This window comes from Amblyomma mixtum, chromosome 10 (genome assembly GCF_055824585.1).
Source record: "Amblyomma mixtum isolate Tamu chromosome 10, ASM5582458v1, whole genome shotgun sequence".
NCBI classification, from domain to species: Eukaryota; Metazoa; Arthropoda; class Arachnida; order Ixodida; family Ixodidae; genus Amblyomma; species Amblyomma mixtum.
This window is the reverse complement of record NC_143021.1, coordinates 186,052,039-186,064,683: the sequence shown is the minus strand read 5'-3', so window position 1 is coordinate 186,064,683 and position 12,645 is coordinate 186,052,039. Positions and strand designations below refer to the sequence as shown.

Genomic DNA, 12,645 nt, shown 5'->3' with positions numbered 1-12,645 from the left:
TTAGGTATTAGACGCATTTAAAACGTCCCTGCTGTGTGGCTCTGTGAGGCGAAATGTCGAAAAAAAGACGAATCATTACGTTGGGTACGCCATTACGGAAGTTACGTCCTTTTTCTGCTTCCTGCCCTTTCGCTCTGAAAGCTTGCTGACCATTCGGCTTGACTGGTCTCGCTATGCGCTCGGAGCTGGAGCGGCTCTCACTTTGCCAAATTCGAACCGGATCGTGGGAGCGACCAGTCGAAGACACCATTAGAAAGCAAGGATGAGAGCGCTGTAATCCCGGCACATCCGGCGCAGGGAGTGCGCTGTCACGTGGTATATTTTTTAAATCCGCGGGCTTTCGTCATTCCCGAAGAAAAAATGCAACGTGAAGTCTATCTCGTTGGAAGTGGTGCCTGGGTTCGACAATATTTGTGGAGCTCCACAACTTTCCTATTGACGTCTGAACGATTCAAGCTAGATTTAAAAAGTTATTTAGCTCGACTAATTATTCAAACAGAAGGAGCGAAAAAAATGGTACTGTAACTTTACATAAACCCCAACAACATCCACGTGATTTCAGTTCTGAAGAAATCTTAGCTTTTTTACGAACCTTGGTCCAATTTAGCTGGGACACCCTGTATACATAAACTTTAAAAGGCATTTGATAATGCTAAACGCCGGGAATGCCCACTATAAATGCTATCGCACTAATAATTGCTGCCATTCCGACAGGGAAGTGCCATAGCATGAAGGCCGCAAAGCAGGGCACTGCTAAAAGAGAGAGGAATAATGAGGAAGAGAAATACATGTAGCACGACACTGCGATCGTTGGTTATTCGGCTGGTGCTCTACCTCCGTGTGGTGCGGTGAAAGGGCTCACCCTTCTCGTGTGCTGCCTGATGCGGCCCCCGTCTCTCGCAGGGCCTGGCCCAAGTGGTTGTCGGCCGACGACTGCGGGGCTGGGCAGCTGCCGAGGTTGGTTCGCCACCGCCTGGAGTGAAGAATGATTTTCACAAATGCCAACTCAATGGGGGATCCGATTAATGGGCGGATAGGTACAAATGCCGCACAGTTGCACTCTTCCAGGAATGAGGAACAGGTGACGAAATTTCCGACCGGGTCGTTCGTCTCGAAATCTTTGCCCACTTAGAAATTGAATGCGCAAATGCTACACATAAAAAAACGTGGCAGCTATATACATTTCCTTTGCTGCAGTATGACTGCGCTTCGCTTGATGGAAATAAACAGTCACTACCATATTTTGAACATTTGTGTACAGACTCGCACGCCTAAAGAAGCATACTTAGGTAATCACTGCGAGAGAAACTTACAGCACACTGTTGATAAATAACATTTCAGGCACGTATGCTCATGCAGATATTTGGTATTACAAAGCATCGTGCCCTTTCAACATGCACTGATTACAGATGCACAACTACGCAAACAACACTTATCTACCCGCTCACATCCGCACACGCCTCTGCCCAAGGAAAATTACAAAATGGAAAGAGCTGGAATTCTTAAGCCTGAATATGTTTTAGCGCAGCACATAAAGGGAACAAGCGATAACTGGAAGCATTTTTTTATCAGCTAAAAAGGTTGATGATGTGTGCATCAGCGACACCTTAGTGTGCGTGAAACGAAAACAATATTTCTTGGCGATATAGACGTAAGATTGTGAAGGTTATTATATAACGAATGACTGCATTATTGTATATATGTACGCGCCTTGTTTCTAAACAGTTGGGAATTTCGACGCCTATCTTGTTCCCTTAAGTGCTGCGCTAATAAGTATTCCGCGGTGAAATCATGAACCAAGTAGGCCCTAAGCAAACGCTGCTTAAATAGCTCAGATTGAGACTCTATAAAATCGAACGACAAGGAGATTCAAGTACAGCCATGTGGACAAGTTTACAAGACCTCGCCTTTCCTAATAAAGGTATGCAGTGCCTTACGGACGACCCAAAGGAGGAGCAATGCCCCCAGGAGGACCTATGCCCCCTTGTGATTCAGACAATCCATACAGCATTTTTTTTCTCCCTACAGCTTCAACTTCAACTGACTGACGCCGAATGTCAATGCATAAAGCTAGTACGCACGTCACCTACGTATATTAAACAGTGGAGGTTTCGCAGTTCCGTCGTTTGGTTGGAGCACACGTTACTAGCAGCGGGTCTGTAGAGTTACATTTAATGTCACAGCGAGCATAAACAAAAACGCAAACGTGCGTGGCACGGCAAAATCCCAGCGGTATTCAATTGACTGCAGCACACAATGAAACGTATCTTCTGCAGTTACTTCGTTACTGGCGCCCTGGACACCACTAGCATGAAAATACTCCCTCGCTTTGCCCTGTTAGTTGGTGGTCGGACGAATTGTTCAGTCGACTTCTGTAAAACTGCTTCGATCGTACATGCCACTTGCAGAGAACGTCGTTTGTGGTAAATAAAAGAGTGGTTATATCCAGGTTTAACTATACTGTTCGTCCCGGTTCTTCCAAAGCGAAGACTAGTCGAAGTCGCGAACGACGTACGCGGACATGCAGCACCGCCCACCTTGCCGGTCTGCAGCACGGAAAGGCTGATGCTCCTTTGCACAGGCCGCACAATGGCACCTCCCACTGAGCGATGTGTGGGAGACGGTGTCTGCATTCGGGTTATGATCTTCCTCTGCACCTGTAACGGCACACCAAAGCAAATGTGTCGATAAGCGCGCTCATGAAGTCACGTCTCGGGGTACGGGAAGAAGTGAAGTCTAGAGCCGGTGAAAAAGCGCATCTCCGAGGGGCGCTCTAATGGTTGGCAAAGCGGCAACACGCATACCTCCTGTTCAGTGTACCGACTTCCTGCATATGAAGAGCTGCGCAGAGCGTGAAGACTCCACACACAGACACAGCCAATTGAAAAAGAACGCTGAGATAACGTGCTCTTATTTGGATGCAGCGCTATATGGAGCGTCGTCGTCAGCGGCTCACATACGCTTTCGAGCTGGAAATTGAACTGGCTCCAGAAAATTGTGTCCGCACAGTATCCGGAAGCTTTTGAGTTGATCATACCGTTTATGCATTTATTTGTCTGTGCTTCGTCTCGTCGTAAAGCAGGCCCAGTAACACGTGAGATTAAACATAGTCTGGCCTTTCAAGCTTTTAGCAAATAACAGATGAGTGAGATGATGCTTAGGATAAGTGTGCCTTCATTGTTCGGACTCATTCACCAAAACGCTCACTAAGCTGCTCGAACAAATTAGGACACTGTTCAGGTCATTATCTTCATCTCCACCATCACTCTTCGGCAGGGAAAAACAAAAATAACATATTCAGATATCGAGCAACACAAAAGTAATTCAGCACAAAATATTTTTTATCACTCATATAATTGTAGGTTTCATTATTTGTGACGACCATATTCAGCCATCACTATTACCAACCAAAAGGCTCCACCACCTTCGCAGGCAAACATCTCCTTTCAACACATATTGTTACGTGACGGCAAGCGGAGGAAGACAGGGCTACACGACATATGGCGAAAGAATGATTTAATATCGGCGGCCCTGGCGCGAGCGTCCGTGCCGCGCCAGTGCCAACTTGGTGGTCTTCCATTCCGTGACAATGTTATTATCCTCGGCAGTCTTGGACATAATAACTCTGCGAACAACTTTGCCATCAGGAAAATTATTGGTGCTTCCGTAGTTTGTCACTCTCATTAAATAATTATTGTCTGTTCCGTGTTTATCCACAATAAAGCTTTTCCTTTCTTTTCGAACAATTTTCACTGAATAACCAGGTTCTCATTTCAAGGACGTGTTTGTTTTAATTTCTGTCGTTTTGGGCCTTTTTCCTACACAACTACAATGTTCTGTGTGAATATTGTGTTCACTTCTGCTTTGAGGATATTGCGGTCTAAAACATTATAGCGTTTTTTGCCTAAATTTTTTACTTATTTCTAAAACCCCCCCAAAAAATCAAAAAATAACAGCCGCCATTTCCATTAGCGTAACGCCGTAGTACGAAGATCTCGAAGCAGGGCGCTGGTAAACAGCCATAAAAACCCGACAGGCACACTTAAGGCTGCTTACGTGTGAGAAGGCCCAAGCCTTCCCGGTCAATTTATGAACGCGGTCGCCCCGCGCGCTTCGACGTGATGTAACCCGATGCCACGCAGCCGGCAATTCTGCCTCAGCATTGCTCTACGCAGCCGCCGCAGCCGTCCTGGTGGCGCCCTAAACTTGTGAAGGCCGTCGGCACCGTACTGCGGTCCGCGCTCCACCTTAAGGGCATGGCGTGATAGCTGATGGGTTAATGCCCGTATATGAGAGTACAGATTCCTAAGAGCCCTCATGGCGCAGTGGAGCAGCGGTCAAGCGCAGCGTCACTGCCTTCAGATTGAAGGTGCTGCCGCCCGTGGGACTTGTGCGATCTTGGTAACTCTTTCCCAGCAACCTCGCGTGACCGATCATAAATTTAATCACCTTGTTTTAAGCGCATCATCGAGTGTTATCACACACACACATGCACACACAAGAAGGCAGGTTTTCTCACAATGGGGCAAGTAAGGCTGACGCTTAAGCTGCGTAGCCCGATACTGGAATCATCTGACTTACCTCACTCCGCCCTTTTTCCACTGTGGTGGAATTAGATGGAACCCGGTTTGCCTCCGCCATTCGTTCGACGGGCCGCGAAATGAGCTCGACGAGAGGCCCACGGGGATCAGCGGGAGAGCTTGGCACAAGCCGGCCTCGGCTTGCCTGCATTTTGAGAGAAGCATGGGTTTAGTAGAGAAAAACTCGGAGTGTGATCCAGCTTAACGGCGACGCTGTACACGAGACACCATTGAATGCTTCCAGAAGGGAGGAACAAATGTACACTGGCCAAGAAGGCCATTTCTTCGAAAACGCCGAGCGCTTTAACCTTGACCTCATGACAATGCCCTAACAAAACAACCAACACTGATGCCCATACTTACTTGTTTAGCTTACACACGCATACATAGGTAATATGAGCTTGGAGCATAATAGCCTTAGCTGTTTATGCGTCATTAAACCCAATACAAGAAAAGACATTGGTTATAATTGAGAGGGAAACAGATAAAGAAATTATCGATGAACACTTCAAACACTTATCAAGATCAACGCATTCTGTAATACGAACAATGGCCGAAATAACCACTTTATAATCTTTACAATGAAAAAGAAAAGGGCTCGCGATAAATGAGCAAGGGACTGGAAGAAACCAAAACAAAAAAGTGGCCAGCAAAAAATAATTGACGCGAAAAAAATTTTCACAGAAAGGAAATAGAGTGCCGTTATCGGGAATTTGCGACGCTACTGGCAGCGCCCCTAGGCGTTATAGCCTCTGCGGATTCACTAGAAAAAGTCGTATATTTTGGTACAACAGATCGTACAGACAACGGACGAGGTTTTTTCTCACGGGTTAGATTGTATAGCTTACCCCCGTATAACTTAAACGCAGCCACGTCTCAATGTCTCGTCCATCGTTTGTTCCAGAATCATTCTACGTTTAAACAATGTGCGCCTATGGAAATGACCAAAATTCTGAGTACATTTGGGCGCCAATTTCTGAATAACCTACAGTTCTGATCGCTTTCTTTTCAGGAGATTAAAATTTAATAGCATCTGTATGACCATTACACTTCGCGGGGCATGCGCCGAAGGAGAACAAACACTGGCAGACATTAAACTCTTAGCTGAGTGGAAAGGCCGGAGTTCCTTATAACGCAGCAGGTCAGCCACGCCGCCGGGTGGGTAAGAGCTTATGCGCAAAGGCGACCCAGTCAGCCCGTTGGACGAGTCCAACCTGAAGGCCCATCTCCGAGCTGCGCAGCCCGGTCTCTCGCTGCTCCTCGGTAGTGATTAATAGGGCAGGTCTACATGATGTGGGATAGAGTAGCGTGGCCACAACAGAATGTGCAGTTGGGAGAGGAGAGGGTAGGGTGGATATAGGAGAGAACTGTACGATTCGGGAAGGCGTTGGTTTGAACCTGGCGCTAGGAGATTTCGCGCGGTGTAGGGACCTCTCGAAGTCGGTAATTTAGGGTGATGTCCTGATAAGGGGTCAACCAGTCTTTCGCTAACCTCGCTCCATGGTGGGGATAGGGGCTCGGCCCCGCAGGGATAAATAACGCTTCGGGCGTGTGAGTGGGCCGCCCATTCCCTGAGAAGGAGGAGTGTGCGTGATAGATTGTAGGATGTGGAGGGTGACGGTAGAGGTACGAGATTTCTAGAAATTCTTTATTGCGGTCTTGGAGTCACTGATAGTAAATTTGGTGACGAATTTAATGCTCTGCAAACCACGCGCAGCCATAGGCGCATCTCAGAGCAGGGCCCAGGTCTTTCTCTCCCCGCTAACTTGGGGAAGCAGGGCGCGCGCGGCCCTCTCGAAGAAAGAGCGGGAGGGAGACGCTGCTATCAAGTAGTACTGCGGCGACTGCTCTCTTTCTAGGCACAACCACCCGCTTCGAAAAGTTTCGGATAAATTGACTTAAGAGCTTGTTGCGTGCTGTTATCTGGTTCTCGGTCAGGCTTCGTCGAAGGAAGTGGAGACGTCCCGGCTTTCGAGAAACAATGAAGAGCAGGCATTGAGATCGAAGGCCACTTATTCAGTCAGTCAGCTTAGTAAGCTCTGTCCAAAGCGTCTGGTTCTTCTTTGTATATTTCTTTCTATATTGTTTTCGTCCGTGTCCCATCGCTCGTCCATCTTCTGGCTGTCTGCTTCACGTCCAACACTGAATCGACGCGCACCCTGAAGTAGTGATCCGCGAAAAGAACCTGAACTTTAATAGAGCTTTCTATTGTTCAGAACTATATTTGTCAAAACGAACTGCAAAGTCCAAATGTGACTTTCGCAAAAGTTTCCCCACCTAAGCCTGCAGAGCTACACGCCAGTGCGTCCATATACACGTTTGCGTGGCACGAAAGCCGAGTGGTCACGTTCTTACATAGAGCCTTTGCTGCCACCGGGTATTCTTGGTGGTAAAACAAGTGAACTAGGCCGCTTTCGCGAATTCCTGGTAGCGATGGCTTCAACGTCAAGCCAGCTCATCGCCACTGAGTTCGCATTATTCGCGAAAATGCTCTCTATACAGTCTCTACAAGCCTACCGTTGAACATCTGCACAGATTGTTTCACCTAAGTCATTCCACAAATTTTAATAATAGGCTTTTGGAGTTAGAAGCTTTCTTAAGCAACGCCCTGATATTTTCTTTTGTCGGCAAAAACTAAGCGGAAAACAAGTATTTCAAAAGAACAAAGAACAATTTCAGGAAAAAAAATGGTGATAAGCAGCTTATGGATTCGAAGCGCATTGTGAACATCACCGTGCCGACGAACGGTTTCTGATACATAGCGTATCACAGCACCAGTTATCGCGGTACCCGACTTAGTTCATCAGCATTTCCATATAGCCTCACCTACACCTCTTCCTGGGCTGAACGTCTTGAAATAGCTGTACACTGTCGAGCTCACAATTAATAGTGCCCAATGCTGTTTACTCTAAGATATAAAAATGCCAGAAAAATTTCCCTAGAATTTCAGACCGAAGTGATTCTCCCAGGCCTCACGCGGGAAACCGCACTTGTGATCGGTTTTCGTCTTCGTTGTGTGCGGTTGCGTTCACTTTTTCGATGTCACGAAGCGGATTTCTCCACAGGCTTCTACCGATTCATGCTAGGCCGCAAACTGCCTCCGTATCGTTTTTCGCGCCCTAATATCGGTTTGCACAAGTTCGAAAGGGCCAACCTGAACGTGGGCAGCTTAAGGCATGGGAAATGAGGACATCAGTTTAAGATCATCACCATGAGCATTTACTGCACGAGGAATCCTTCTGCTGTACACTCCTGGAGATTAAGCAGTAAAGCTGAAAGTGGGCCTACACTCTAAACACGAATACGCCTAACTGAATGTACAAAGGGAGCAAGCTGTTCTCTGGCGTACTTATTTTGTAATAGGGAGTGCGCTGTAGAACATCTCAATTCGCATTTACTCTTTAGAGTGTAAGAACTACTGGAGAGCCCTGGACAGAGACCACACGAGTGCATCATCATCATATGCATTTTAGTGTGCGGACATTTAATATAACCTTGTCGAAGACGCTAATTTAAATAAAGATTAGCAAAACTATACGAATTTACGAGCAGAAATCATCTCCTGATTAATGCGAACAAAACAAAAGCTGCATTATCTGGAACTAAAAACAGACGTTTACGAATCAGCAAATCTATCTCATTAAATGGAGCACTATTGAAATTACTTCCAGTATTAAGACCCTAGGCTTGATTTTTTAAGAAATTATGTCAAATTATTCCTATGAGTTAAACCTAGAAATTAAGCTCCCACAAGTAATGGGGTTAATACATCGAAATTGTCATATACTTCTACGATAATTAAGATGCGAATTTATAATTCAATGTTTGCCTCGAGACTGTACTGCTATCATTTATTCTGGTCTACCACAGTTCATCGAACCTTGCAAAGACTTCACAGGTTGCAGAAAAGTTTATTTAGTGTACTTGAATGTTTGCCCATTTTCACTTGTACACCGCACCTTTTTGAAAATACAATGTTACCCGGGTAATCACAATGTTCAACTACATTTTATGCGAAGCACTTAAAAAAAAATAAGTGTTGCCTTTCAAAACCGTTTATCCAACTTACAGGAAAGCACTACTGCCCGCCAGACACATTACACTGAGCCCTAGAAAGTGAGCACTTCGAAAACAACGTGTGGTTTGCAGACACTACAAAACAAATTTCCGAGGTTGTTAAAGAGATTACATCAAGAACGCTTACAACTTGAAGAGGTCACATTCAGAGAACCTTGGCAGCATTTTAAAAAAATCTAGGCCGCTTGCTTTTCCGCTTCCTAAGTTTATCCCGTTATTCTTAATTGTGTGTCTTGTTAGTGACCCGTTCCCGTTGTCTCCGCAGTACACCACGTCGCGAAGCATTATTGCTTTTTCGTCTATGGTTCGGTGTTGCATTTACAAAGCAGTACACGTTCCGGGTTGGGATGACTGATAGCCCTGCTTGTGAAGTTGTGGCTGCGAGGAGACAATTGAACATCTCCTATGCGATTGCCCTGCTTTGGTGACCGAAAGACGTACGCGGGGTTGGCCATGGACCGCCTTGATCCTCGGCATTCAGCGGTGGATAAGATCCTGAGACCGCGGCCACAGCATTCGACTGCCCTCAAGGCCTACAAGGCACTGTTTTGCTTCCTGAGAGCGACTGTCTTTGAGTGACCAATTGTGGCTGTGCCGCTCGCCCCTTCTCTCCTTTTCCCTCATCCCTCTTTCTCAGTGCAGGGCACTGAACGCGTGAACGTTTCAAGCTATATTCAAAAAGTTACTTTCTTTATCTCGACTAATTAATCAATAGGAGGAGCGAAAAAATGGTAGTGTAGCTTTAGATAAACCCTAACAACAACCACGCGATTTCAGTTCTGAAGAACGCTTAGTTTTTTTTATAAACCTTGGTCCAAGTTAGCTGGGACACCCTGTATACCTATCACAAACGTCTTTTTCATAAAAGATTCAATGATTATTTCTTTGAGTTAGAAGAGCTGTTTCAGCAGACCGATGCGGCCTGAAGCCATTCTGAAAATCATGTTGCATATTTATTTTGATGTAGTTATGCTGTCATCCTTGTATGCATCAATTTCTCCATGCCTTATGAGAATACAGGTAAAATTGAAATAGAGCGGTAGTTGTGAAGGTTACTTCTATCGCATTGTTTAAATTTAGGCACCACTTGGGCTTCATGCATTTTTTCACGAAATACACCAGTTGAAGGCATTAGATTGTAGACGTGCGTTAAGACAGGGCAGATGAATTTAAGTACATACTTCACACGTGCAATCTGAATTCTGTTGAAATCTTTCAGTTGCCGTTTTTAGTAACATTACTATATGAAAATACTTCGTCACAGTCTCTCGCGCAAAGAAAGAAAAGAGTACAAACTGGTATCGTCAGGTGCAGATGTGCTAGCAGGCTCAAGACTTTCACCACATTTAAGCAGGAAAGAGAGAGAGAAAGAAAAGGACGGAAAGGGAGGGAGGTTAACCAGGCGATCCCCAGTTGGCTACCCTACACTTGGGGAGGGGAGCAAAGGGGAAAAAAAGGAAAAAGAGCAGCAATGAAAGGAGTTTCCTAAGTGTCCAGCGACCACTATGTCACGGGGACAGAGGGCGCGCACTCCCTTAAAAATCTCAGAAGCGCTTTCACCACTTTCCTATGTGAGGAAGGTTGTGTCCAAGGCCCCAAAACGTTGGACTCTGTTAAAGGACGGAAGTCCAAGAGGTACACAGTAGCAATTAGGAAACCGCGCTCTCGCTCTAAACGAGGGCAGTCACAGAGCAGAGGAGGTGTCTGATCGTTTCATCACAACCGCACTGTTCACACGCTGTAGAATGTGCCATTGCGATGAGATGGGAATAGGCGTTTGTGAACGCCACTCCCAGCCACAGGCGGCACAACAGTGTGTTATCACCGCGGGGAAGGCCGAATCGTATATGATGTTGAAGCAAGAGGTTGAACTGGTGCGAGCGGGGTGTCCAACCTCCAGGGGCAGACTACGACGTTACAGTCAGGTTTCGGGCGAGCAGATGAAGGTGCGTTGCTGCGTCAGCTCTTTTCAGTGGTATGCGGACAGTGTTGGTTGTGTCGTGAGCCGATCGAGCAGCATCGTCAGCTAAGGCGTTACATCCTAATATGAAAAAAACTCTCCCCAGTATTATCGAGCATGCATGTAAAACATTTTTTTTTTGGGGGGGGGGGAGCATTGGTGGATACATTTAATTAACAGCACGAAAAGTTAATTAAATGTATCCACCAATGCTCTCCCCCTCAAAATGTTTTACCTGCATGCTCGATAACACTGGGGAGAGTTTTTTTCATATTAGGATGCAGAAGAGTGTTCAGCTTTCTCTAGCTTATAACAGATCAGGACATTTTGTCGTTGTAGAACATGTTGATACAGTACGTCTTTGGATTTTTTAACATTGCTGTTAGTTTATTGCGCAATGATTTTAACTCTCTGAATATTAATGGGTCGTTGATAAGTTAGCAGTTCTGAGGCAGCTGCGACTTTCAAGGCTTCATCAATGCATTCCTCGTGGGCGAGATCTGCACTCTAGGCACACACCTGCTAAACACGTGGCGCACACGTTCAGGCAGTCGGGAGGAACAAGCCGTCAAGTTTGTGCTTTAATGCAGATTTCCTGCACGGCATCTAAACATCTCTAGTCAATTTTTAAAACTTATGTGTGAATTTTGCAGACAACAAAGATGGCTGAACCTGCTTAAGAAAAAAAAATGGATCAGATGAATGTTGCTAAGGCTAAAGAGAGACGCGTTGGAGGAAAATGCTTGCACGAATGACGCGGTGTTACTATAAAGTTTAACAGCCTCTGTGCACGAAATTTTGAGATATTCTCCACTGATTATGTACCTCCCAGTTTCATATTGAAACTCTTGCCACTTGTTGCGTAGCCGAAACATCGCCGAGTTTGAGAACGCCATACATACCGGTGTCTCCATCGGCTCGGCAAGGAGGTGTGGCCCCCGCACCTTCTCTCGTCGACTGGGCATCGTTCAGGGATGTGATGATGACCAAAGAGTACTGGTGGCATTGAAAACAAGGCGGCTGCTGTTGCAAGACAGCTGCCGACTGGCAGCCTGTGGCAACTCAATCCCTTTTGAAATGCCCACCTGAAAAGTACAATCAGTATTTAAAAAAAAATGTGGTTAATGGTTTATGGGGGTTTAACATCCCAAAGTAACTAAGGCTCTGATGGACATCGTAGTATAGGGCTCCAGAAATTTTGAGCACCTGGGGCTCTTTAACATGTACTCACATCCCACAGTGCATGGGCTTCTAGAATTTCGTCTTTATTTTATTTTATTTTATTTTATTTATTACATACTGTTGGCCTCTCTTTGAGGCCGTAACAGGATTGGGTTCACATATGCATGAAAAAGTACACAATAAAAGACTGCAGGGAAGGAACTTTTCACTCTCATAGAAAGAAACATGGTAAATGACACATGGTGACAATGTTAACCGTTTTGAAAGTGGTTTGCTACCTTCGACACGAATGCTTCAGAAGTGAGCTGGCTTACAATTTCAGAAGGCAACATATTCCACTCACGGATTACATGCGGGAAGTATGAAAATTTGAATGCATCACTGTGGTATCTATATTCAGATAGATGTTTTTCATGTTTTCTTCTTGTGACACGTGTATTAGGCGTAAGCAGGTATCTAGTTTCATCAAGTTTTTTGTCGTTATTCAAGAGGAGGAACAAGAACTTAAGCCGCAACAGTCTAGCTCGTGTGTGAATTGTAGATAGGCCGGCTTTTTGTAAAAGCAGTGAGGGAGAGTCATGGCGACTGTATTTGTTATAAATGAAGCGGACAGCTTTTCGCTGAACACTTTCTAATCTATCAATATATTGTTTAGTGTAGGGCAACCAGGCAATAATAACGTATTCTATAACTGAGCGGACAAGTGAAATGTAGGCTAACAGTTTTGTTTCAGGTGAAGCAAGTCGAAGGGAACGTCTTGTGGTATAAAGCGCGGAATGTGCCTTTGTAGCAATGTGTGTCACGTGCTTGTTCCATCGTAGATCGGAGCTAATAATCACACCAAGA

The 12,645-nt window shown here is 45.5% G+C and overlaps 1 protein-coding gene across 9 annotated transcripts in view; it reads right to left on the bottom strand.

The window, feature by feature from the left end:
* Positions 1-12,645, bottom strand: part of LOC149327959 (uncharacterized) — an 80,388-nt gene that overhangs the window by 35,248 nt on the left and 32,495 nt on the right. For all 9 annotated transcript variants that reach the window (XM_089563036.1, XM_089563035.1, XM_089563029.1 and 6 more), the window contains 4 exons: positions 11,520-11,702; positions 4,582-4,725; positions 2,538-2,657; positions 863-973 (listed from right to left, as the gene is read on the bottom strand). In XM_089563036.1, the coding sequence (XP_089419162.1) occupies positions 863-973; positions 2,538-2,657; positions 4,582-4,725; positions 11,520-11,582 (438 nt within the window). In that variant the 5' untranslated portion in view covers positions 11,583-11,702. The remainder of the gene's footprint in view (positions 1-862; positions 974-2,537; positions 2,658-4,581; positions 4,726-11,519; positions 11,703-12,645) is intronic.